The sequence below is a fragment of the Theropithecus gelada genome, chromosome 2 (assembly GCF_003255815.1).
Source record: "Theropithecus gelada isolate Dixy chromosome 2, Tgel_1.0, whole genome shotgun sequence".
Lineage (NCBI taxonomy): Eukaryota > Metazoa > Chordata > Mammalia > Primates > Cercopithecidae > Theropithecus > Theropithecus gelada.
Genome location: NC_037669.1, coordinates 43,127,879 through 43,155,001, shown reverse-complemented (window position 1 = coordinate 43,155,001; position 27,123 = coordinate 43,127,879). Strand labels below are relative to the sequence as shown.

Here is a 27,123-nt window from a genome sequence, read left to right as displayed (position 1 = left end):
GGGCCACCAGGAAGGCCCGGGGGTCATGCTGGGGAGAGACACAGGTAGGTCCACTACACTCCCGGGGCCATTTGTGGAGTCCTTGCTGAATGCTATTCCGTCTCTCCCTCCCTCCCTCTCTACCCCCCACCCCCACCCTAGCTCTTCCCCTCCCCACTGCAGACTCTCTCCAGGAAGATCGTGAGGTCCAAGATGAACAGCACCCTGGTTGGGGTGTTCACCATCACCCTGGTGTTCCTGGCGGCTTTTGTCAACATGGTGGGTGGCTGCACGATCTCCCAGCACCTCCACAGCCCGATTGGATCAAACCCGTTGGAGCCATGTACCCGCCCGGCAGGGCTAGGAGGGACTTTCTTATTTGTGTGGCTCCTGGGTCTGGGATAAGCTTTGACTCAATGTGCCTCATGTAGGTTCCTTTTTTTTTTTTTTTTGAGACAGAGTCTTGCTCTGTCGCCCAGGCTGGGGTGCAGTGGCCGGATCTCAGCTCACTGCAAGCTCCGCCTCCCGGGTTTACACCATTCTCCTGCCTCAGCCTCCCAAGTAGCTGAGACTACGGGTGTACACCACCACCATGCCCAGCTTATTTTTTTTTTTTTTTTAGAGATGGGGTTTCCCCATGTTGCCAGGCTAGTTGCCAGGCTGGTCTCAAACTCCTGGGCTCAAGTGATCCGCTGGCCTTGGCCTCTCAAAATGCTGGGATTATAGGCATGAGCCACTATGCTTGGCTACTCTCCCACTAAGTGAAATTCTTAGCTCTTCATTCTCAAGCCTGGTGGGGCCAGGAAGAGTTTAGGGAATGTCCCCAAGGCATGTTTAAGAGTCCCTCCTTGGCAGGGCACGCTAGCCACACCCCCTCCAGCCAGGGCAGCTGGGCAAACCTTGCCCGTTCCTCATCCTCTTTCAGATTTTGTCCCCATCAGTGTCATACTGCACCTGAGGTGGAGGACGGGTGGGAGCCTGCGGCTGGGCTTGCCCTGCCTGTCCCCCAGCAGCTTACCCTCCCCTCACCACCCTCCTCCCTGCCCCCAGTTCACGTGCAACTCCAAGGACCTGCTGGGCTGCTTGGCACAGGAGCACAACATCAGCGCAAGCCAGGTCAACGCATGTCACGTGGTGGAGTCGGCCGTCAACTACAGCCTGGGCGATGAGCAGGGCTTCTGTGGCAGCCCCTGGCCCAACTGCAACTTCCCCGAGGTACTGGGTGCGCACGGGCTGGAAGGGAGTGGTGAAGAGTCCCTTGCCCTCCCCTACTGTCCCCTCAGCTGCTCAGGACAGTCTGAAGGACAGGGTCTCACCAGCTCACTGTCTTCTGGAGACCCGCTTACCCCAATGTCTCTCACTCCTACATGCCAGACACTGGGAACAAGGGGAGCCTCCTCCGTATGACGATGACGATGACAATGGTGTAGCTGTTGTTTCTATAGTGCTTACCAGGGACTGTGGCTAAGGGCTCTATACACACTTACTAATGAAATCCTCCCAACAGCCTATGACATAAGTGTTATATTATCTCCTTTGTAGAGGCGAAGAACCTGAGACACAGAGAGGCTAAGTAATTTACCCAGGTCACACAGCCAGGACTCAACAGAGCTGGAGCTGTCATTCAACTTGTCCGGCTCCAGACAGAGTTCGTGCTCCTGATCTGAGGGCAAGACTTTCTGGACCCTCCGCTTCTCTAGCAGACCCTACCCCACCTCAGGAGAACCCACCTAAGCCCCAGCTGTTAGGGTCAGAGAGGAGAGAGGGGAGCAAAGCAACCCAATCCCAAACCAGCACTACTATAAACCTCACCCGTTCAAAGTGCACGGTTCAGTAGCTTTTCGTGTGTTCACCAATGTGTACAACCATCATCATCATCTAATTTTAGAATACTTTTATCACCTCAAAAAGAAATTTTGTGCCCACAGGCATTTGGGTTTAAAAATAATGCCACGTATCTTTATTCGGAGAGCAGCATATATTAAGCACCTGTGGCGTGCAAGGTGCTTCATTCACGGTGCTGCATGTGCCAGGGAGCAGTTCGCTAGTCAGCAGTTGGGCCAGGCTTCCAGCCTCCCCGTTCTCATACCCCTAGCTCCCTATGGGTGCACACATGAAGCCAGTAAGATGGGGGCAGTTTGCCTTTTTCTGGAGAGAAGGTTCATGTTTTCATCCAACTCCCAAAGGGCCTGTGACTGCAGCTGAGGGGTGCTGTGGGCTGCCAGTGTGGGCCTCCCTCCCAGCCTGGGATCTGGCTCTCAGTTGTACAGATAGGGCAGGGAAGGCCCAGGGAGGAGCAGGGCTTGGCCCCAGCTCACCTAGGCAGATGCAGCCCCACCCCTGCCCCCCCCCCGCCCCCCCCCCCCCCGGGCTGGTGGCAAGCTCTCTGTCTCTTCCAGGCAGCCATGTTGCACCCAGCCTCCGCTTCCTAGCCTCCCCTCCCCAGCCTCGCCTCCCTGGCCTCCGCTGCCCCTCACATCTGGCTGAGAGCCCACAGGAGCACTTCAGCTTTCTGAGGGCTGTTTGCGAGGAGCAGAGGCTATTTTCAGTCTCGTACTTGCCCCTTGGTGGTGGTTCCCCTGGTGAGGCTAAGGCCGGGGGTAGAGGGTGGCAGTGGGCAGATTCTGGCTCCTCATTTGTGGGAGAGGCTTGGTGCCAGCCTTCAGCCCCCACCAGCTGACCACCCCCCTCAAAGGTTTCTCCTGATTCAGCAACTCCTTACAGACCAGGCCCGGGGGGGTCCCCAGCATCCAGTGTTGGCCTCCTGGTTATCTGGGCCAGGGTCTGAATGGGAGTCCAGGCTGGCTCTTGGAGCTCCCATCCCTCCTCTCAAAGACCAGGGCTCTGGGGCTCTGAGCTTACTCCTCTAGGCTGCCCTCCTCGTTCCCTCTTCTGCTCCTGTTCCCAGTGGTGATGGGAGGCTTCCCCCAGCAACCAATCACCCAGGGGCCCTGGGCAGTGTTTCCTTGGCTCTAGAAGGCCTGGGGAGGCTGAGGGTCTGCCCTGGGGGCTGCTGCAGCCCAGGGCCGAGGCTGTGTGCGAAGACTAAATGTCTGGAGGCCTGACTCAGAAGCAATGGTGCTAAATTAAAAATAGTAACAATAACCGAGGCTGATGTGCATCAAGGGACAGCAGCAGATGGGGACCTCCAAGATTACCTGGTTCAGCCCCTCAGTTGTCTAAGAAGGAAACGGAGGCTCAGAGACCAGAAGGGGCTTCCCCAGAGGCAACAGCACAGGGCATGATCCCTCCTCTGAAACCTTTGGGGCCCCATATTGTTTGGACTTCAGAATTTTTCAGATTTTAAAAGGTTGCCTCCCACCCCCAGTGGAGTCTGATCATGAAGTGGTCATATTTCCACAGTAGTAGCATGTCTGCATGTCACAGGAGACACGATAAAGATAACTAGCGTCCCAGCAGTGAGGTCAGCTTTTGTCACCAGAGCAGCTCTGTTCAGGCGTGGCCCCTACAGGAGTCATGAAAACACATTCAGCTTTTGGAGCTTTGTGGTTCAAAGCTGCAGATGAGGGGCTCCCCACGGTTATTGAGGGTGCCGGACAGTGCAGCGAGGGCTTCCTTGCTTGTGTTCATCACAGCAAGCCGTGAGATAGGAAGTCTTGCAGAGGGGACACTGAGGCTCAGAGGGGCTGAGCACACAGCCCGAGGCACACAAAGCCCAGCCTGGATCACGGCTGAAACCCAGGGCAGCCTGGGCCTGCAGCGTAGCTGTAATGTGTGGCTGTCCTGCAGGCAATGGCCAGACTCCAGCTGGAGCCCATCTCCTGGTTCCTAACCAGGGCCCTTCGCCTTACATCACACCTGTTGGGAAATTTACATCAGCAGAAACATGCCCAGCCCAGGCCTCACTTGAGCCAGCTCAGACTGGAGGATGCACGGGGCCAGGGGGCGGGCAGGGCCTGGGGAGCTGATGCCACTGCCCTCTGCCCGCAGTACTTCACCTACAGCGTGCTGCTCAGCCTGCTGGCCTGCTCGGTGTTCCTGCAGATCAACTGCATCGGGAAGCTGGCACTCATGCTGGCCATCGAGCTCATCTACGTGCTCATCGTGGAGGTGCCGGGTGTCACGCTCTTCGACAATGCCGACCTGCTGGTCACCGCCAATGCCATGTACGGGACACCTTCCTCACGCTCCCCATGGGGCACGGGACATTGCAGGGGGAGGTGGCAAGAGCAGGAGGTTTAGGGTTCCGGCACCACGGGGAACTTGTGAGGAGAGTGTCTTGTTCCTCTCCAGCCCTGACATCTGGGGAAACGGCCTTGTTTCTTTCCTTCCTTCCCGTCCCCAGTAGTTGGAGTGGCCTCAGGTCACCAGGCCCCATTGTATTTCTTTCTCTGATTTGCTCCTCCCTTGCCAGGGCAGCCTCCAGTGGGCTGCTTTCAGCTCAGTCCAGCTGCCCCAGGCTCAGAGGGGTCACGGTCCAGCAGAGCCAGGCAGTAAGGTGTGTGGGAGCAGAGGGACAAGCTTTGTTGTTCACAGGCTCTGTGTCCCACCTCAAGGCAGGTGCCTGGATATCTGCTGTTCCTCTTCATCCTCCAGCAACCCAGCCAAATAGGCAGACCCACCACATAAGGCGGGGCATCTGTGCACTACCGAAAGGCTCCTGGCTGTGGTGGCAGAGGTTAGGTCCCACGTCCTAGAGGTAGTGGGCGTGAAGGTGGGGCCCACGGCTGTCTGGCCCCATAGTCAGCATGGCCATGTAGTGACAGATGTCAGATTTCCAAGGGAGGTGGCTCCATGAGGGGAAAGACCTCAGGCTTCGGGTGAAATTGGGTTAGAATCTCAGCATCAGACACATTGGTCATTCCTCTGAACCTCATAACCTTTTCCTTGTAAAATGGGAATATTGTCAACCTAAATGAAGGCGGTTGAGGCAGAAATAATTTGATTAAGTTTTGTTGGAAGCCGAATGTGAGGATTGGCCAGGAAGATACACGCACCAAGTTGGGTGTGTTCCAGAAGCTTCGGGAATGCTTTCATAAGAAAGTAGAAGGGAAGGGGACTCCTCAGACCAGAGTTGTCCTTTGTCATTGGAGGGTTACAATCACTGGCTACAGATCACAACATACAGACTAAAATGTCTACATGCCAGCAATCAGTACAAATTCATGATTCAGAAATGAATCAGCATTTTTTTATATCAATAGGTTATGCATTAATCAGTACATCAGCAATTTGAGGAGCTCAGATAAGATTCTTCACTCAGGGACAGGATATTGGTGTAAATCACAAGACATCCCCGAAGCAAGTTAATTTGGAAGCTTGGCAAATGTGACCTGTAGATTATCAATGCCTATAGTAGTAAGATGTATTTAAAGTGCCTGATTCGTCATACTCTTTTCTATGCATCACCACCCCCAACACACACAAAAAAAAGTGCAAAAAAAAAAAAAAAAAAAAAAAAAGTGACAGTTCTGTGTCCCCTGAAAAAATATAGCAAACTGTACCTTTTTTGAGTTAGAGGAAGGGATTCACCCATCCATCCATTTGTTCACCCATTCATTCATTCAAAAATATTTATTAAGGGCCTGCTATGTGCCAGCCGCTGACCTAGGCAGTGGAGGTACAATGTGGATACACAGAAAACTCAGGAATGTTTCTCTCTCGGGAAGGTGGTGTTGCCTGAGAAAGTGGAGCTCTAATGAAGGGTTTAAGTCATATTCAAGGAAGAACTTCTTGGTGGTTGTGTAGGGGCCGTGGGCAGATGACCACAAAGACGTGGGGCAGTCGAGCATGGGACAGGCTGCAGTCCTTTGAGGAGGAAGAACAGGTCCAGGAACTTTCTACCCATGGGTCGGGACTGGAGCAGGGAATGTTGCCCTCTTCTTACTGCTCCGTCCCCGTCCCTAGCATCTCGTCTTCAGGTGCTGAAGCTGGCAGCAGACAGTAAAGGTTATTTCTGGATTGGGAGGCCGTGGTTTGGCTCTAGGGCAACATTTTCCAATAGATAAAAAGTGGGCCGGGTGCGGTAGCTCACGCCTGTGATCCCAGCACTTCGGGAGGCTGAGGTGGGTGGATCAGTTGAGTCCAGCCTGGCCAACAAAATCCTGTGTCTACTAGAAATATAAACATTAGTCAAGCGTGGTGGCATGTGCCTGTAATCCCAGCTACTTGGGAGACTGAGGCACAAGAATAGCTTGAACTCAGGAGGTGGCAGTTACAGTGAGCCAAGACTGCACCACTGCTCTCCAGCCTGGAAGATAGAGCAAGACTCTGTCTCAAAAAAAAAAAAAAAAAAACAAAAACCACTTATGTAATTTAAAATTTTCTTATAGCCATATTAAAAAGGCAAAAAGTATAATTTGACTTTTATTTAATGAGTACTATATAGCCAGAATATCATTTTAAGATATAATCAGTATAAAATTTTTAATGAAATATTTTACCTTTTTTTACACTAGTTATTCAAAACCTGGTGTATGTTTTACACGTACAGCACATTTTAGCTTGCACCAGCCCCGTGTTAAGTCTCAGCAGCTGCATGTGGCCAGCGGCTGCCACACCAAGCAGCGCAGCTGTGGGATCTCCTCCACTCCCTCTGGATGGCAGCAGAGGCCTGGGAGAGGGAGAGGCAGGCAGGCCTCCACCCAGGCAGATGGGCTGGGTCAGGGAAGGCAGGGTTTCAGGTAAGAGCTGGGTGGTTTGTGGTCATGAGTATCCAATGCTAGTTGGGGCTGCGTTTTCTACCACCTCCCATCCTGAAAGTGTCCTTGAATATGGAGGGGTTGGGGCTGTGGAGCCAGGAGCAGCAGTGGTGGGGACAGCCGAGCAGGGCGTGGGGGCCGAGCAGGAGTGGAGGCCGCCTTATGCTGAAGGGTGGCCCTGACCAGTCTTCCCCAACTCTCTTCACAGAGACTTCTTCAACAACGGGACCTCCCAGTGGTGAGTTGATGCTCCTCAGATAGGGCTGCTCCCTGCCCTCAGCACAGAGCAGACAGGGAAGGCAGCTGGTGCCCAGGTGGGAGGGAACTTGGTGGCAAGGTGGGTAATGAAGGAGGAGGCCAGCAGGAGCAGGGAGGCTGGTTCCTCCTGGGGCAGCAAGGCATCCTGAGGGGCAGAGGCCCTGGTTACTTTCATGATCCCCACCAAGGTGATCTGTAGGCTCTGTGGTTGGGATCACCGGCTTCAGATCATTCCATAGGCCTCATTTTAAAGCATTTAGCCTCAAGCTCTTCCCCAGGAGCCTGTGAGAACCCCATACCCAGGAGAATGGAAGCTGGTACCCACTTTCCCTCTGGAGTTGAGGAATAAAGGCGAGAGCTGCAGCGCTTGTGGGACCCGTCCCTGCATTGAGGGCTGCTGCCTGGGCAATGCCCTCAATGGGGGAGGTGGTGACTGGAGCCTCTGTGCAGCCTTCCAGGGCGTGAGCTCTCGGCTGGCACAAGACGTAGGGTTTGGAATGGCCGCTTTTGTTAAGAGTATCTATTAGTAACAAAAACAGAATTAGACAATAATGCTACTAGTTTTGGAGCACCTACTGTTTGTCAGATGCTGCACTAAGCATTTTGTTTATAATATCTCTTTAATCCTTACTACCATCTTGAAATGTGGGTATTGTTATCCTGTTGTACACAGATAAGCAAACTAAAGTTCAGAGAGATTAAGACACTTGCCCAAGGTTGCCCAGAGACAGGGTCAGCATGGCCTGCCTGGCCCCCTTGTACTGCACCCACTGCCCCTGTCTTGTCCACAGAAGGATCTGGATGTACATGCTGCCTTTTAGAAGGGCCGAGTTCATCCCCTGATCTGACAAGAGGGGAGCTCCCAAGGGACGGGGGATTATGAGGTGTCAGGAGAGGAGTAATGGCTGCCTGGGCTGCAGGTGCAAGCAGGGTCTGAGATGGGGCCGCCAGCCAGGAAGGCTTCCTGGAGGAGGCACGCGTGAGGCAAAGTTTGAGCAGGGGGATAAGGAAGAGGGGAAGGTATAGTGGGAGGAAGAAAAACAGGACAGCAGTGGGTGGGGGTGGGGGGTCCTCAGAGCCCGCTGTGAGGAGCCAGGGCGGTCTCAGGCCTGCCCACCTCCTACCCGCAGCCCTGAGCACGCAACCAAGGTGGCATTGAAGGTGGTGACGCCCATCATCATCTCAGTCTTTGTGCTGGCCCTGTACCTGCACGCCCAGCAGGTGGAGTCCACCGCCCGCCTCGACTTCCTCTGGAAACTGCAGGTGGGTGGACCTGGGGCTGGACCTGGGGAGGGGAGGCATTTGGGAGCAGGTGACAGAGACAACAGGCTCTGTCCTGGGCCAGGCCAAGCTGGGCCTTTGTTTTACACTGACAAGCTGTCCTGCTCAGGCCCCATCGAAGCCACTTGATGCCCCATGTCCCCGTGGGTCTGCTCCCTGCTCTCTGGAGCCAAGGGGCAAAACCCTGGGACTTACTGCATGCAGACAAACCCATGCTGACAGTGCTGGGACTCTGATGGGCCCAGGAGGCGTGCTTTGAAGTCAGCAAATACTGGCGGGGCACTTACTTTGTGTGCTGCCACGCAGGGACAGAGGGGGAGGTGCGGGCAGGTCCTTTGTGGTGGGGGCAGCAATGGACGGTGGGGGAAGGAAGAGTGGCAAGAGGTGAGTGGAGGAGTAGGGAAGGAGTGTGGCCAGGGTAGGGAGCTGGTACCAAAGGCTGCTCAGCAGGGCTTGACCTGGCCAGAGCTGGGTCGAAGACTCCTCCAGAGGGGATGGACTGAAGGAGCAAAGACTGTTGACCATGCTGCGTGCATTCCAGCCAATATGGCTCTCCAGGATGCATGCCCCGTGCCCTGTGCCTTGTCTCCCTGGAGGAAGGGGTGCCCGTGGGCCAGGTTACCTGCTGGAGCATCTCGGAAAGGCCAGGAGGGAGTGCCCAAGAACGCTCAGCAGGAGAAAGCCCTGTCTTCCTGTGGGCTGCCTCACACCTTTTATTCCAGCCCAGCCCTGTGCAGAGCTTAGCCTGGCCGGTCTCTACCTCTTCTGGCCCAGCCCCTATCTCCAGACCACTTGAGCTCACCCACAGCTCTCCTTGACCTCCTCTATCCCAGACTTGTTAGAGGCGTCAGAATGGAAGTCTTTGGGCTGGAGCAGGAGGCCCCGCTTTTTATTGGATGCTGAGTGAGAATGGGGGCAAATGGTTGTCCCTTCTGCTGAGTATTTTGCATGAGTTCTGGCTGGAACTTAGCATGGAGGTCTGTAGTTGGGGGGATCCCCCGAGTTTGGGGGAACCAGGGAGAATCCCAGAAGGGTTCTGTGCAGAATGCCCTTGGGAAGCCCTGGGCTGGGGCACCCTGGGGAAGATCCTGTGTGAGCCTCCCCCTTGTCAGGCCTCTGCCTTCTCCCTCAATCGCCTCTTCTTTGGGAACATTTTCAGGAGGCTCGCATTTTTCTGCATTTGCTCTATCACCCCCAGGCATATGTACTTTCTGACATGATGCCTCATCACCCCTAAATACTCCCATGTCTACCTTGCAAAAACAAGGACACTCCCTGCGTCATCCCTGCACACCCTCCCCACCTAGGCGATCACCAGGGGTGCGGCAGGCCCCACTTAGTGTTGCCAGCTGTCCTGATGCTGGTCCAGGATCCTGTGCATGGGCCGTCTGCATCGAGCTGTTCCGGTCTGCAGCAGATCCTCAGTCTCTCCTCGTCTCACAGTCCTTGCCAATCTTAAAGAACTTGTTATTCCGGGACCTTCAGACCCATGTCCAGACTCAGGCTGAGCCCTTCCTGGAGGAAGCACACAGAAATGGAGCCGGGCACCCCTCGATGCCTCACACTGAGAGACTCTACCGCGTTGACCCATCCCACCACTGTTGATGTCAGCCCTGATGCCTGCTCAGCCGGCATCACCAGATTTCTCCACTGTCAAGTCCCCCTTTTCCCCTTTGTATTTGACTAGCACTTTATGGAAAGAGAGTCTGATATTCCAGTAATTTTCTGATCCTCAGCAAATCTCTGCCCAGCAACCTTTGCATCCATGGTGGCTCCTGCTTGTCTCAGTGCCTGCGGTGGAAATGCCCGATAGCAATGCCCAGTGTCCACCATTCCTTCTGGACTTGCTGGTTGGCATTCTACTACACAGAAGAGCTGTCCCTCCTCCTCCATTGATTTGCTTATTTATTCACTTCTCTACCTCAGCCTAGACTCACAGATTCCCATGTAATCCAGTGGGTTATCATCTGCAACCTTCACTATTTTAATACTCAAATTGTCCTAGGTTTGGCCCATGTGCATTTCAAGTTGTTGTCTGTGTTATCTGACAGGTCTCCATCACGCTTTGAGCTTTTCCTGACTTTATAACACAAACGATCTCAGGGTAATCTTGTGCTTTCCCTGCTGCAGCCCAGGAATCTGATTTCTTCAAAGAGCCCTCCCTCATTCTTTATAGTAGAGAGTGGTGTTTAGAAACCAAGGTCTGAGTGCTTGGTGTGCTCGCTGCTTGTAGGTCCTCTCCATGGACAACGCTAAGAAAGATATGTAAGTGTGGAAACATATGTGGAAACGTGTGTACATATGTATCTATACTACTTCAGTATCCATCTGTATAGATCTTCTTTTAATAATCCTGAGTTCATACCACTATCTCCCATTTTAATCCAATACCTCAGGCTTCTTCCCAGCCTTCCCTTTTCCATGCTTGCAATGTCATTTCTGGCAATGAGAAAGTCCCCTCCCATTATCTTTCATATATGTGTTTATTTGCTCAGTCGTGACCCCCACCACCCTCTCCCCTTCTGTGTGTACACACATGCACATGAGTGTGTGTGCATGTGTGTGTGTGTAGGAATGTGTGAGTGAGCCTGTGTCTATCTGCCAGCCTGTGGCAACCTCTCTCCCTGAAGTTTTCCAGCAGTTCCCTCATTCTCCCATTCTTCCCCTGGGATTTTGGGAGAGGGAGCCAACAGCACATAAATACAAATAAAGAAACGCCAGAAAGCAGGCCCTTGGGATGGGTGAGTGATAGTACCTGCCCCACCCCCAGACTGGCTCCAGCAGCCCCTGTACAGTTGGCTGGTAGGTGGACTCCTCAGCATTCTTGAAGCACCTGCACAAGGAATACACTCTGACCTGCCAGGTCCCCACCTGGCCCCCTCCTGGCCTAACTGCAGGGTCTGAGTTCTCAGGAGAGCCTGCTCTTGTCCCTTCCTCCAGCATTGACCTTAGTGGGGCCACCAAGAGGCTGTAGCCCCCTGAACCTTTCTGGACCCTGCCAGGGCCCAGCCCCAGAAGTAGTTGGCTCCATTGGCAGGTGCCCACCTGTGCTGAGGTGGAGTTTGCAGAGGTGGCCGTAGCAACTGGCCTGGCCCTGGGGATTGACTTTGCCCCCAGCAGGAGCCTGCTCTAGCAGCCCTGCCCCCAGCCTCCACCTCCATTCTGTCTGACACTTTGGGCTGATGCTGTCTGCCACCTGCAGGGTGCATCAAAGGAGCTGCAGTGCTCCTGGCAACCCTGGGCCCCCAGGCATGTGTCTCAGCAGAGGTAGGAGCAGGACTATCTAGTGTGGTGCATTTTCAGAGGCAAATTAACTGACTGCCGGGCTCCTCCATGGGACAGCCTGTGAGAAGAAGCACAGGAATGTCCCCCGCCCCCAGCCTTCTCCCATGGGCACAGCTGTTTCAGAGCCAGACACAGGTAGCCTTATTCATGGGGAGGGGCATTTCTGCCTCCCAGGAGCTTAGGTTACCTGGGCAGGAAGACTGGGCAAGAAGATAGCACAGACAAGCTGACTCCCCGCACCTCTGTGGGTGGTGGTGGAAGGCGGGGCCCTTTAGCATCCAGGACCCCTCGGGCTGATCCCTGTCCTCACAGCCACATTCCCAGGGACTCCAGAGGCCACCAGGCCATAGGCAGCACAGTCAGGAGCCCATTCACCTTAGGGGCAGGGCTGGCCGTTGAGCCTTGGGGTCCTGGATCTTCTGCCCTGGGAGCTCTTCCTCCCTGCTGGACCCAGGTCCTGAAGCCTTGGAAAGGGACGCCAGCTCCTTCCCCATGGACAGCCACCACCCACAGGGACAGCCAAGGTCCTGAGAGTCAGTCCTGGTCCTGCTATAGATTCTACTTGCAGCCAAGCAGAAAGGTGTCTTCATTTAGTTAGGAAAAGCCCAAGTGGGCCAGCCAGACTTTTCAAAGTGGCTATGCTAATTAATGATCTTCTCCTGGTTGGTTTTGCCAACACGGTCACTCCCAGTTAAAGGGGGCCATGTTATCTGCCCCCACGGGTGAGGAAGCCAGCTGACCACTACAATGCAGTGTCTCATGAAGACTCTTGTTAGATGATTCCTTGCCACACCTCAGTGTGTGACACCTCTTCCCTTCAGCACCTTGTAGGGCACTACTGGCTTCTTGACGCAAGGGATCTGCACTATCCTTTAACCTGGAGGGTAGGTGACCACAAAATCCCACTGCACAGACCCAGGACCCAAACTGGGGGGTAAACTAAAGTCACTGGTGATGTCCCATCCTCATCCCAGGGGGTCCCTCATGGCACTTGCTCCTCCTGGCTGCACCTGGCTCTGGGGCAAGTCTGCCCTCCTGGGAGGCAGGGACATTGGGCAGGGCTTTGGGCTGTTTTCCCCCACAGGTCCGTCAATTAAGGTAATGAACAGTGGAGGAGCACCGCGGAGCTGGAGGGCTGTGTGGGCTGTGTTTTGGATTCTTTTCCCCTCCAGCCTGGTTCTGGCCTTTGGCAGACAGGATCCTTGCAGCCTCGCCTCCAGGCCTGTTCCTGCTCGGGGCTCCCCCCTGCAGGCTCAGCATCCCCAGAGAGGCCGGCAGAGAGTTCAATGCTCAGAAATGTCTTTTCTGATTGTTGAAGTCCTGCTCTTTGGAGAAAACCTGGAAGTGGAAACAGCAGAGGGAGGAGGAGAGACAGCGGTACTTGCCAACATCCTGGGCACGAGTTGGCATTTGCGTGACTGGTGCTTTTTCTCCGGGCCATGGAGAGGAGGAGGTGGAGGGGCCAACACCTGGGCTCGCGCTGGCATCTGGGTGACTTGCAGTCTTTTTCTCCCAGGCCACAGAGGAGAAGGAGGAGATGGAGGAGCTGCAGGCCTACAACCGGCGGCTGCTGCACAACATCCTGCCCAAGGATGTGGCCGCTCACTTCCTGGCCCGCGAGCGGCGCAACGATGAGCTCTACTATCAGTCCTGTGAGTGCGTGGCGGTCATGTTCGCCTCCATCGCCAACTTCTCCGAGTTCTACGTTGAGCTGGAGGCCAACAACGAGGGTGTCGAGTGCCTGCGGCTACTCAATGAGATCATCGCTGACTTTGATGAGGTGCACAGTGGGGCCTGGGTCAGGCTGTGTTCCTGGGAGGGGCCTACAGGTCCCTGGTGTGGGAGGGATGTGAAGAGACCTGGCGTCCCCTTCTACCATCCTGACATAAACAGTGATGATGAGAGCTCTACCGGCAGGAACCTGACTATGTCCCCAGGTGCTGCAATGGGCACCTTGGACACATGGCCTGTCTCATCATCATGTGACAGATGAGGAAACTGAGGCCGACAGACTTCAAGTGTCTGGCCTAAGGTCACTGCCAGTAAGTGGCAGAGCTGGGGTTTCAGCCCACACTATTTGAACTTAGCCTTTGGCGGCCGCCTGACTGGCTCGCTGACTGCCATTCCTCTCACGCCGTCAAGGGGGCACGGGGCCCCAGGGCCTGGGACAACTCAGTGTCAGGACCCAGGGCTTTGAGAGAACCAAAGGAAGGAGGAGTCCCTCGGCTAAGGGAGGAGGCAGGACAAAGATGCGAGGCCCTGAGCAGTGGAGGCCAAATTGAGGCATTCTTTCATTTCCTTCTCATACCCCTGTTGAGCACCCGGCGTGTGGAGGAACTGGGGATGCGGAGCCCTGTAGCGCAGTCTCGCCCCCGGGAGCTCCTGAGTCATCGGTGTCAGAGGGGCCACCCCAGCGGGCTGGCATGGCCTGGACACAGGGCGCAGAGAGGAGCAAGACGATGGAGCTGGGCCAGGCAGTGTTGGGAACAGCCTGCGAGACTCCTGGGGCAGTGGAGTGATGGGATTTGGCTGAATTGAGTCTGGGAAGGCTTCTAGGAGGGCTGAGGCCAGGGGTAGGGAAAGAGTGTCCTGCTGGACAAATGGAGGTTTCCCTGGGTGGGATGGGGGCGTGAGCTTGTTGAAGAGGAGACAAGAGATTCAGAGGTGACCAGTGACCTTGTCTTCAGGGCTCTTGGCATGAGGGTGGGCAGGTAGCCCGCAGGCACTGTCCGGCGGGTGAGAGTGTGGAGGGGCCTGGCTGTGTCAGGAGCGTTGCAAGCATTACACTGATGAGGGTGGAGACAGGCCCACTGTGTGAAGAGGGGACACATGAAGGGCCATGCTGCTGCACTTCTCTGCACATCCTCTGTCCCTCCCTGTGGCCCTCGGTGTCCCAGGGTTGAGGGTGACCCAGGTTTGGCCTCTTTCATCCAGATCATCAGCGAGGATCGGTTCCGGCAGCTGGAGAAGATCAAGACCATCGGCAGCACCTACATGGCTGCCTCCGGCCTCAACGACTCCACCTATGACAAGGTGGGCAAGACCCACATCAAGGCACTGGCCGACTTTGCCATGAAGCTGATGGACCAGATGAAGTACATCAATGAGCACTCTTTCAACAACTTCCAGATGAAGATCGGTGAGTGGGGCCCCCGGCAGTGCTGAGCCCAGGGTGCAGTCAGGAGGAGGGCTGGCAGGAGCTCCCCCATACCCCAGCCCGCATCCACCATTGTGGTCCCAAGGTAGAAGGTCAGGGGCAGCTGAGGCTGATGTGGCGTGTTCCCTGCCCTTAGTAGGTGGGGGCAGGCATGGGTCACTCACAGTGGAACCCGCCCAGAGCCTGGCGATGCCTCTGCTGCCTTTTGACATGAGGGCCACATGGGCAGGACACCCCTTGGTGAGTTCCCACCTCACTCAGATGCAGGGATGGCCTGGTGGGGCCCAGGCTGTGCCTGCTCGAAGGGCTTTGTGGGGGGTACTCTGTGCCGAGGACATGGGGCCTTCTGGTGGTCGCAGCACGGGCAGATGGCAGTCCCATTTATTTCAAGTAATACTGACCTAACAGCATTGTTTTATTTAAAAGTATTCCACATTCATTCAGTAAAAATGGAAAACAGTAAAATCAAATACTGGATACATTTTAAATACAAAATGCATAAACATGTTACCAGTCATTAAATTTGCAAATTTAGAACATTAAACATGTAAGCTGCAAAATCGTTAGCAAAATAAAGTGAAACAGTTTGAAAAAAATAACATTCAAAGAATCATGTGATAGTGACTGTGAAATGATTCTATTCTGACTTTTTAAAAAGAGTAACTTTTTACTCTTTTTACACAAGTTTCAAGTAGGGTTATTGTTGAGTCGAGGTGGGGAGCAAAATCTTCCAGCAGCTGCTCATCCACACAAACCAGGGAAAGAAACGGTGAGAAGCCTGTGATAGGTCAGAGCCCTGGATCTGCCTGGACTCCTTTGTCACGTGCCTCGCCTTGGTTGGATGGCTCTGGAGGGGCTGTGCCAATGCCTCTGTGGCGTCCGACAGAGGTCCTGAATCAGTTTCAAAATAGTCATGACCATATTCTTGCTCAGAAAGTCTTTGAACCAAAAACATATGTATTTTTCTTTTTTTTTCTAAGTCAGTTTTGTTTCATTACCCCTAACCTTTCATTTTGACAAGTTTCAACTCTAGAGAAGAGTTGAAAAAATGGTACAATGAAAACCCAGGTACACACTGCCCCGTGTGTTCCACCCTCCTGTGTCCATAAAATGACTGTGGAATGCCAGCTCTGAACTCGTTCCACAAAGCTCGAGGCATTTCTGCAGTTTGTTTGTCCTTAGAATGGATCTTACCGAGGGTGTACAGTCTGATGGCGCACAAGTTGGTCTTGCAATAGAAAGCTGACGCAGTGGAGTGTTGCTCCTCCTGAGGTCTGTGGAGGTAAAGAATGCTTTCTGAACGAGCAGGCCTTTGTTCTATTCGCCATTTAATGCATTATCAACTCCCTGGGTATGTTTCAAACCATCAGTGATTCAGATTTCAAAGTTTTAAAAATCACAATTATCACCCACAAAAATACGGGCATTTCAATTCTGAAAATTAACACATTATACCGAAATATTGGATGACTAAAAACCAGTATTGTGATCATTCGTGTCCTTAGGAGACATTTTGTTGCAGCCAGAGTGTCAGGAATCGGGCTTTCCCTGGGCCAGCTGGCTTGCTGTATCCCATAGGCACAGTGCTTTGTGGGCTTGGCCAGGTTTGCATCCTGCACTGGCTGCTGGAGGCCCCGAGACAGCCAGCTGGGAGTTCGCTTTAAGTGATGTGCAGCCTACATTTTTGCATTAACGTCATACACTCTTGGTCTTGTGTAACACTGACATTCTTGTTTTCCTTTCACCCCATCCTGCTTTGGTTTGTGTTTTGTCCGCCTGCTTTGGTTTGCGTTTTTCTCCCAGTGTGTGTTTTTGAAAAGCCTCAACTCCTTGATTGGACCAGGCCTGGGGACTGAGTGTAGAATCTGCCAAGAGGTAGATAAGGAGCCGGGCAGGCAGCTGGGAGCCTGTGTGGCAGCTCCCTTCCTACAGACTCAGGCCTATCTTCCCTGGGTGGCGTGGCTTTGGGATATAGAAGCCATCAGGGCTCAGTCCAGTCAGCAAGATGGACAGTCCAGCCTGGTGATGGCACATGGGGTATAAAGCTGCCTGTGGCTTGGAAGGACTGATGAGGAGGGTCATGGAAGGAAGTCCTGAGGACTGATGGCATTGCTGACCAAGTGAGGGTCACCAGGGGCCTAGTTTGGAGCTTCTGCTGTGTTTTCAGTCGTGCCCTTCACATACAAGAAACAGGCAACAGTGGTGCTTAGTGAGGACAGTATGATACCGGCAGGTTACATAGAAAGGAATGCCCCATGCCTGGAGACAGGACAGGAAATGTCTAGAGAATATCAGTTGAACCAGATACGTGGGGGCAGGATTTAGCCTGGGGAGGAGGAAAGAGAACGCCTCAGGAGAGAGAAGCAGCTCAGCGAAGGCTCAGAGGCAGTGACGCTCAGCATTGCCTTGGGTGGGATTGGGAAGGTGGGCGGAGGAGAGCCGAAGTGGTGGCTGGAGCTTGGTCGCTGCAGTGTGCCTGCCCCAGCTCAGAGGCGGGGGAGCAGGAGTACTCGGAGAGAGGAGACTGGCACAGGGCGACGAGTTGGCCAGGATCTAAGAGTGAGAATAGCGAGGAAAGAAACAGAAAAATGAGGAAGAGGGAGACAGCCAGTCTGATAGGTTGAGCCTAAATGGCTACAAGAGGAAGAGGATTAGGGAAAGGCAACTGCATTATACAGGAGGCCTTGAAGAGGGCGCTCCTGGTTGAGGGGTGTCCAGGACACAGGTGCAGGCTCCTTGTGTCTTGCATTCACAGGCATTTGATAGGAGCAGAGAAGCGGGAGGCTGCAGGGTTAAGCACGGCCTTGGGCCTGGAGGCCCATGGGTGTCTCAGGCTGGGAGTCAGGACCTGTGGCATGTGGAGAGAGAGATGGTGGCGAGGTCAAGCCAGACGTGTGTCAGTCCTAACCTGATGAGTGTGGCTGATTCCTCTCCCCTGCAGGGCTCAACATCGGCCCCGTGGTGGCCGGGGTGATAGGGGCACGAAAGCCTCAGTACGACATCTGGGGCAATACCGTGAACGTGGCCAGCCGCATGGACAGCACTGGTGTACCTGACCGCATCCAGGTGAGTGCAGGAGAATCCACCACCCCTCACCCCCATGGGAGGGCCTGTGTCTGACACCGAGAGGTCTTCAGGACAGGCCACCCAAAGTTCCCACTCAGAATCTCTGCAGCCAGATTCAAGGGTGTTGGGGCTGTTGACGCTTGGAAGCTTGGAGAACACAATTGTGTTTCAGGCCCTCAGCACCTTGGACAGATCTTCAGGCTTCTGCAGAGCCCTCTACTGGGCATGGAAGGGATTGGGGGCTGTTGGGAGTGGATCTGATTGTAGAGGCGGAGCTGAGAGTGCACATGCAGGCCCCAGTGCCTTCTAGCCCAGGCACACAGAGAGGATACAAAGATGTCTGCAGGGAGCAGGTCTTACCCATTGAGCCTGCAGCATTCCTGGCCTGGCTCAGGAGAGCCAGTGGAGGCTGCTGGCCCTGGGATGGTGCCTCCCCCAGCCCCAGCAGCCAAGGGCCCTGGCCAGAGACTCAGAGGCCTTTTCCCCTTGCTCCCTCCTTTGCAAGCTGGGCTTGTGGTTTCCAGGCCTGCTGTTCTTCAGCTGCTGCTTTTTCTCGAGCCTTCCTTGATTCCCTGCTGTAGTCTGATGGCAGAGGCATTGCTCTGGGCAGTAGTACCCTGCAAGGCCCTCACCCACAGTTCTGTGTGAGGCTCTGGGAAGTCAGCTCGCCTGGCCTCAGTTTTTCCAGGTGCTAACTGTGCTGCTTCTAAGGCCTTTTGCCAACACTGATGATACTGCTTAAATGTCCCAACTTCTCTCCCCCACAGGGCCTCTGAATAAAGAGCCTGACCCCAAGCACAGTCCTGGTCCACTCAGCCTGACCCAGCTGGGGTGTGGAAGCTGACCCGGCTGGGGTGTGGAAGCTGGCCAAGGGGCCTGGCCTTGATGGCCCTTTCTCACCTCCTCCTGCTGAGGAGGGCAGCGGGATGGGCCTAGAGATAGGAGCGAGAGGCATGTGTGTTTCCAAGGCTTCCAGCCCATTCCGGGACAGGTGCAAGGGACAGCAGCCACCACAATGACCCAGCACCTTACCTTGCGTGGGGCTTTGCCACACAGGAACTGCAGCTAGTAACACAGTGGGGTCCCTCTCAGCAGCCCACCCAGCACTCCCGCCCCTGCCCCCTGGTGCTCCTAGCAGCGGGCTTGCAGCGTGGCTGGGGTGGGGAGCTCTGATGACGCTCACAAACGGCTCTTGGATCATCACAGGAGGCACTGGCCGTGCTGCCACTCCCCACACCTGTCCCCCGCCACTCTCCTCTTTCACCCAGCAATGGGATAGTGAAATTAATGAAGCCATCAGTGAGCTCCCTTCTTTGTTCCAAAAGCTAAAGCAGAGCCAGGTAACAAGACCTGGACCTAAACCCAGGCCCTGCCGTTTATTAAGTGTGTAACCTCAGGCACGTGACTTAGATGCTCTGAGCCTGAGGGTAATAATAGTAGTCACCTCACAGGAAGATGCAGTGAGATAAGCAAAGGCTCTCAAACGACCTGTGGTGAAAAACAGCTTTTAAAAATCATGCTGATCTGTCACGGAGGGATGCTTTTGTACAGCGCACCGGGGACACCCTTGGAGACGGGCTGCAGCCGGGTCAGATGGCTGTGAAAGCTCCCCCGCCCTTACTCTCCACTCCTGAACTTCCCTGGACTCAGGGCAGTCAGTCCATGGACCACAGGCCACACTGAGTGGCACTGAAGCAGCACACGCAAGCTGCCCGTCACAGTGCCTGGCACGAACAGGTGCTGAGGGTGAGAGCTGGCATCACTCTTTTCTTAGGATCCCTTCCACGGTGAGCTGCTGTCACTTTCTGAGAGCGCCACAGTGGGGCAGCTGCCCCCTCCTTCTGTGTCAGGGGTGGCAGCAGCGCTGGGCAGTCAGAGGTGGTTCTACCCCACAGCAGTTCATGGCCAAGGCCATCAGTGGCTTGTCCCCTCTCCTCCTTTTCCCCCACAGGTCACCACGGACATGTACCAGGTGCTGGCCGCCAACACGTACCAACTGGAGTGCCGGGGCGTGGTCAAGGTCAAGGGCAAAGGCGAGATGATGACCTACTTCCTCAATGGAGGGCCCCCGCTCAGTTAGCAGCTGTTGGCCAATGGTGCCAGGCAGCCTGGCCTCCAGAGTCACGGAAGCAGCTTCTCTGTGTGCCGGGGGTGGCGGGGAAGCCATGCTCCAGCCCGCAGGGCTGCGCTGTTGAGATTTTCCACTTGGACTCCAGAGCAGCTGCTGCCTTTGCTGGTGGGCAGCGGCCTCCGTCCCAGGCCCTGGGGTGCCAGCGTCCTGCGAGCACCCAGCTGACCAAAGATGTTTCCCTCTGTAGAAGACTCTGCTAGACTGGGTCTGAAGCTTGAGTTTTCTAACAGGTGCTGCTGCACAGGTGGAAAGGAGCCGTGGGAATGTGTGTGTGGCGCGGCCCGGACAAGGGCAGGGCTGAGGGAGGGGCCTCCGACTCAGCTGGGGGTAGACGGGCTCGACTCTGGCCTGGGGGAGCCTAGGGACCCCAGGGGTCTGCTTTTCTATGTGAGCCTTTAAACTTCAGACAGAGAGGCCGCCACCCTGCGCCTGCAGGGGCTTTGGGGCAGGAGTGCTGGCTTTGGAGGGACTGTGGCCTTCATCGTGGTCCTCTGCCCACACCTCCACGCACACAGACAGTGCCCTAGGAGGGAAACAGAACTAATTATGAGGGGGAGGCAAGAGGACGCCAAGCAAGGAGTGGTGATTCTGAGAAAAATATTTATTAAATAAAACAAAACAAGTTCTCCGTGCCCTTCTTTAGACTATGCTAGTTGTATGCGTGTAAGAGACCCACAAGCAAACGAGGACGCCACTCGGGGGGAGGGCAGGGATCCCCACTTGTCTTTTTTGTATTTTTTATTTTGTATTATTGAAAGCCTTGGAGATCTCACAGATATGCCAAATTCTATATTTTGTAAATTCTCTATATTAGAAAACAGCCGTGCACAGCGAGGCGTGTGCTCATTTGTACTGTGCGTATGTTGGCGTATGTACTGGTGTATATGTGCGTGTGTTCATGCTGTGGAACTGGTCTCACACAGGATGCGTTTCCCTCCTTTCAGATTTGGCAGTTTTGGGTTTTCGCAGGTACCACCAGAGCAGTGGGTGTGTGCTTTTGGGGTACCATATGCTCAGCTTAAGGAGGAGGATGCATGGACACATTGCCCCATCTTTCTCTGACACACGCACACGTGTGTACACACATGCACACACCCTGCTTCCCCTAAGCAAAACGCAGACGGAATGATAAGAAAACAAAAAGCTGCTTTCCCATCCCAGGCTGAGCTGGAACCAAGGGAAGCAACCTCATCCTGAGGCAGGCAGTGTGGCGCCCTCCACCCTCCACGCCCTGAGATTTCAGACGTTTGCTGCTTACAGAGGCGGCTCCCCCGGATTCTGGAGTGCTTACAGAAGGCCAGGTGCTTTGCAGGCTGGGGCAAGAAAGCCAAGCCTCCCTGGCCTACTCAGTTGGCCAAGGTGCAGGTGGCTCTTCTGGGAGCTGTTCACTCAGACAGGGTCGCACTCAGACAGGGTTGCAATGTGCAGCCCTCAGGTTTGAGGAAAGGGAGTGGCCTTGACCTCCACCGGCAAACCAGGCAGAGGAATGGGTAGAGCCCAGCTTTAGAGTCCACAGGGAAAGCTAGCAGGAATTTTGTTTTATCGGGAGGAGGCAGTTAAATATACCAAGAAAAAAATACTATTTTTATAAGCTATGAGGAAGGCATTTGGAAAATGATACTCTACCACAGAATTTGATGGACTCCTTAGGGCCCATGCCCAAATCTTCCCATTGCTTCTCAGGTTAGAATGATCCTCACCTCCAACATGAGCTTGGAGGCGATGAGGCGGTGGCTCTGTGCCAGCTGCCACAATGTGACTTTGATATCCACCTGCACCACCTCTCACTGGGCTCTAGCACCACCCTCCCCTCGCCGCACACTAATCCCACCACAATTCGAACACAGCTCTGAGAAACAAAGTGTGCGGACCCAAAACTGCCAAGCCTGAGTCTGTCCCGTGCTTCTGCTGCTCCATCCTTTGAGTTCTGCATTGCCATCCTGCCGTCGAGGGCTGGAGGCCCGCTTTCTTCCAGCTGTTGTTCTCAAGTTCCCTGCCCCTCCACATCGCCCGCCAGTGGTGTTGGGTTTTCGTTCTGCTTCCAACCTGAGTAAAGTGTGTGTGCTGAGTTCATCCCGTGTTCCCCCATGGTCATGGCCTCCCGGCCCCATGGGGACCCCTCTCTCATCCCAGCAGTGACTGGTGACAGCGTGCAGGTGCAGTGCTAGCTCTTCGTTCCCTCTAAGGGGTGTGCACTCTTTTTATTCCTACTCTTGCAAAAACAGATACGATTATGATTTCCCATGGAAATTGAAAAGTCTATTTAAATAATTTAACTATTAAACACTTTCACTGGTAATGTGTCCTGGTCTGATTTGCAGCTTGGGCCAGGGGGCCCTGGCCCTGGTGTGAAGAACAGTGCACCCAGCCTTCGGGGTGCTGGGGAGGGGAGTCACAGAGGGCAGAGAACTCCCCTGAGCAGGGGACAGCACCTTGCTATAGAGATAATGTTGGCTGAAGACTGCGGTCCTTGTGGCGGCCAGTGGGAGAACACTAGTGACCGTAGCAAGAGTCAGTGTATGGGGCTGGGGAGCAGGTGCACCCAGGACAGGAGGCTGAGGAACAAGGGCTGAGTAGGGACCAGGAGTGAAGGGGATACAAAATCCAGCATCAGAACAGAAAAGACCAGGTCCAGGGAAGGATGCTCTAAACAGATGAGCCAAACATGTTTATATGCCACGAGAAAGAAAGGTGAAAACACAGGCATGGAACACAGATAATGTAAAGGACCCAAGCAGGTGAGTGCGGACAAGCTGCAGGCCAGAAGTGAACCGATTTGACCTGCATAGCTAATAATGATGGCACTCTCTGTATGCCACACTGGGATATGCGCCATACAAACATTATTGCATTTAATCGTACCGATGAAGGAACTGAGGCACAGAGAGGTTGAGTTATTTGCCTAAGGCCACACAGCTGGTAATGAACAGAGATGAGTTTCAGAGCAGGCCTGTCTGCCATCAAACCCCATGCAGGGCATCTCCTGCAGGCCTAGGACTCCTCTCCCCACTGAGAGGAAGGGAGAGGTGGTAGGGGAGGCAGGGGCCCCTGTCAGCACTTCCTGCCTGCTGTGCCATCAAATGCCAGGTTATATTTGGGTTAAGGAAAGAAATTCAGAGGGGGTTGCTCACGTGAAGTTGAACACAGGTATAAATAAAGGCAGAAGTGAAATATTTCACAGCTTCACTGACCAATATTCATGTGGGGACATAGATGTGACAGTCTTGGGCATGTGGCCTCCTGCTCCAAAGAAGGTAGACATCATTAGGACTTCAACGTGCCTGGTGAAAGATGCCATTTTATTGAGGTGTGACTTTAACTCTGAGAAGTTTTCACGCTGGAGTACATTCATTAGAAAAGGAGGCCGAATGATTACATGTTCAAACTTTAGGGGCCAATTGGCCTAAGTGGGAACCTCAGCTCCTAAACAACGTCCACTCTGCTGTGGCCAGTAGAGGCTAGGCCCTCAGGCAGCCTCCATGAAACCGCCGTGTAGACGCCAAGGAAATGCAACTCAAAACCTTCCAAAGCCCTTTCCAACCCCATCCCCACTGAGCTAGTCCCAGAGAACTTACTTGTTCTTCCCTTACGAGGGTCTACTTTTTTCCAAAGGCATATTCATATCTAGAATACGAATTAACCGTTTATTTGAAAAGATGCTTTTGATAGGTGGGGTGAGTTTTGAACACCACTTTAACGCCCACTGACAGCAGACATCACTAAAACCAAGACCAGACTTCAGCCAGCATGGTGATGCTTTGAGTGTAGCAGCTAATCAGTGGGAAGACAGTGAATCCTGGTGCATTGGAGAGGCTGGAAATAAATATTCACCAGCTAGCCACGTTACTCTTAAGACAAAAGTTAGAAATACGTTCACAGAACTTTTCCAAAAGCGAAATTACCTGAATGGCTTGTAAATGATGCCAGGAGCTGCGGGTTTTCCATAGTGCTGCGATGACCACGAGCCGTCCATCAGCGGGATATGAGCTTCCTGGAGCCTGAAAAAGGTGCTGAGCCCAGGGCCCTGCAGGGAGGAAAGCCTTCTCAGGCATTTCAGCATATAGTGCTCACAAGTGCTGAGCAGATTCTCACTGCTGCCTGAACAAGAGAACGACAACGGCAGTGACAAACACGCTCTGAAATCCGGCAGTTTTTGAATTTGTCTAAATCCAAATCACACACTACAGAGAACAAATGCTGTCCAGTTCACCTTCAGAGGGAAGGGAACTGACAGGGCTTGGCCATGCTGGCCCTGGCTGCCCACCGCAAGGCCCCCAACACTGAGCACGGGATCAGAAGGAGAGTTGGAAGGGCTGCTGTTATTTATGGGTTGGGGAGGGGGTGGGCACAGCAGACCAGAGACCATCCCGCTCCATTTGGATGAACTTCACGGTGTGTAGAGAGCTTCCACATACGTTTTCTCACCTGTGCCTCCTCAGGCCTGGGAAGCCATTCGAGAAAAGACCGGAGCCTTGCCTGAGGCCACCCTGGTACTCAGAGCAGTCCCTATGGCACTAGCCCAGAAGCACTTCTGTTCAGGGTGCCCATCTAGCTGGGTACTGAAGAGCTTGGCAGAAACAGTGGGCTCGCCACTCGTCAAGGTTAACAATAGATGAAATGAGATCCGATGACTAAACTGGGCTTTTCTTGTCCTTCCGGATTTTCACAAAAGCCGTCTTGGTGGCTTTTCATCCCTGTCTTGGGAAGGAAAATGTGATACTGGCTGTCCTCTCGCCATCTTTCTTTCCCACCTGCAGGGTCCCTGCTTGATGAGATGGACATGAGCAAAGGCAAATGAGGGCATTGGAGTGGCTGGTCTCCAGGCTGTCTCCCTCCACTAGCACTCCCTGAGTCTAAATATTTGTGTAACTCCTCATCCAGTCTTCAAGTGCCAGACCACATGTACCGTGCAAATGTAAACACAATGTAATTAAGACGTTAAGATTAGAGCCAAAGGCACAAATGAGGTAAAAGCATCGTGCCAAGGGGGAATCTGTGGGAAAATCACCTTCAAACCAAAGTCAGAACCAGCCTTTGCTTTGTCCTCCTGCAGACACCAGTCCGGCCCAGCAGCGTTCACGACATCAGCACAGCCAGGGGCCTCTCCCTTCGAGGGCCCCATTCAGGAGTGAGGGGCGAGTGGAGATCAATCCAGGTTCACAGAGCAAGCAGAGGGTCCAGAGAGGGAAGGGGAGGAAGACGGTGAAGACGATAAGATTCACCTAGGGTTGAGAGCCAAGTAGGCAGGCATCCAGTCCCCACGGGATTCCTAGCGCCCAACCTCACCTGCCTGAGTGTCTAGTGAGCAGAGCCGAACCACTGAGGGCCTATGCATCCCCAGGGGCCTCTTTCTCCTACTGCTACTCCATCAGGACCATGAATTTAAAGAATTCTCACTGGAATCCATAAGGGAGACTATCACTGTGTTTTCCCTTGACCGATTTCTAATTTAGATCTGCCTGGAATCTCAGGTTTGTTAGCATCTCTGGTTAGCCTGACACTAGTTTTCTTATTTTGCAAAATTGCTTCCCCACTTTGTTAGCCATAGTGGCAGTCCCCTCCCGGCTCACATGGGTTTTTTTGGAGGGTCCCTTTTGCCTCCGATTCTTTTAAAATCCATGTTGCATTTGTGCAATTTAAGAGTGCCTTTTAGCTCTCACGTCCCCAGCATCCGCATGATACTGCAGCTGAAGGCTGTGGCTGCCTCCCCACACCCCTCAACTTCCCATCAACACGTGTGCACACTCACGAGGGCCCTTAGAGTGTGGGCACGAGGGCTGCCGCCATCCATGAGCAAACTGTAGATCAGATTCGAATGTTCCAAGTCAGGTGTGTTGGGACCAAAATGCTGGTTCCACACTGGATAGGGCAAGGTTCCTAGAGGCACCTCCCTCACTCACCAGCACCCCAGTGCCTGAGAGACTCTGCAGGTACTGGCGAGCACAGCCTACCACTCCCAGGTGTGTGACACGGGGCTTCATCCTACTTCCTTCCCTCTGGAGGACTTTGTTAAGGTAGGCAAAGCACCTGGCATACAGCAGGCATTTGGCAAATGTGAGTCCTTCAACCCCCTCTTCTCTCTGGATGCACCTCCAGTGCCCTGCCCAGAAGTCTGTCCACAAGCACCTGCCTGCTAGATATTTCAATGGGATTCTTACTTAAGTGGTGGCTTCTGAAAAGTTTTGTGCAATGATTTATGACATTCGGGGGCATTTGCAATTTAAAAGACTTTTACTACCTTTAAAGTAACTGCAGCAAGGAAGACCGCAACGTGGTGGCAAATGCTTTCCTAGCACTTGCTGTGCCAGCCTCTAAGTGCTTTACATTTACGCACTCAATCATCAGAACACTGCTTTGCCAAAGGTATGATCATTATCCCCACTTTACATCTGAGGAAATTGAGGCAGAAAGATTAATTTGCTGAGGTCACCATGCTAGTAAAAGAGAGAGCCAGGGATGATTCTGGCTCCAAACTGTTAAACACTGTTTTACACTGTGAAAAGTTCTCTTCTATTTTTTGGTTAATGTTTTCAGAGGGATCACAAATTCCCTAATCACCTAACAGAATTCCCATGAAATGATGTCAAGTCAAATAATCAACCTATTCTGGCATTTTGCTAGGCAAAGCAATGTTTGTAACACCCAAATCACCAATAATGCTTTTATTTTCCTTATCAAGAGTCATTAATTTATATGTTAGTTTTAGTACAAGTACTAAAATGTATACTTCATGCCCCAATAGCTAAGGTATACATAAGCTTCACTATACCTCTTGCAGCCATCTGTCCTATGTCATTCTTATAAATGTAGAGATTTTAGGAAACTATTTTATTCAACCTGGGACATCTATACTGTAGGAGTTAGCACTGACCTGATCTCTTATTACCTGTATATATATTCCTTATATATTTAAACGTATTTCCATGTTATCCAGCTTAAAATCACATGGTAGTTAAGAACTCATCTGAGTTCTGAGTCAGATCCGGACTGAAATCCTGATGCTACCACTTGGGTTAGGTTGTGATTGTGGTCAAGTCACTTAACTTCTTCATGGCCCAGATGGCTCATTTTCAAAAGAGAAAACCTTCATAAATGCTTTCAGTGAAGATGACATGCTTACCATAGTGCCTGTCACACAGCATACATTGCCATTTCCCCCTTCATGTCTGCTTCATCTGTTCACACTGCTGCTAAAACAGTAAGAACCCAGCTGTCGTAACACACACATTCCCTAAGAAGTTTCTTTCTGAGATGCACTGTGGCATAGGAAAATGAGCACCAACTTTTAAGCGACTTAAACCCAA

General features: G+C 53.3%; 1 protein-coding gene across 1 annotated transcript in view; it reads left to right on the top strand.

The window, feature by feature from the left end:
- Window positions 1–22,118, top strand: part of ADCY5 (adenylate cyclase 5) — a 163,798-nt gene extending 141,680 nt beyond the window's left edge. Inside the window, exons 13-21 of the mRNA XM_025375624.1 lie at window positions 142–258; window positions 1,030–1,194; window positions 3,931–4,106; window positions 6,850–6,879; window positions 8,030–8,162; window positions 12,982–13,245; window positions 14,400–14,604; window positions 17,564–17,688; window positions 19,640–22,118. Of these exons, the coding sequence (XP_025231409.1) occupies window positions 142–258; window positions 1,030–1,194; window positions 3,931–4,106; window positions 6,850–6,879; window positions 8,030–8,162; window positions 12,982–13,245; window positions 14,400–14,604; window positions 17,564–17,688; window positions 19,640–19,768 (1,344 nt within the window). The 3' untranslated portion in view covers window positions 19,769–22,118. The remainder of the gene's footprint in view (window positions 1–141; window positions 259–1,029; window positions 1,195–3,930; window positions 4,107–6,849; window positions 6,880–8,029; window positions 8,163–12,981; window positions 13,246–14,399; window positions 14,605–17,563; window positions 17,689–19,639) is intronic.
- The last annotated feature ends 5,005 nt before the right edge of the window (window positions 22,119–27,123 follow it).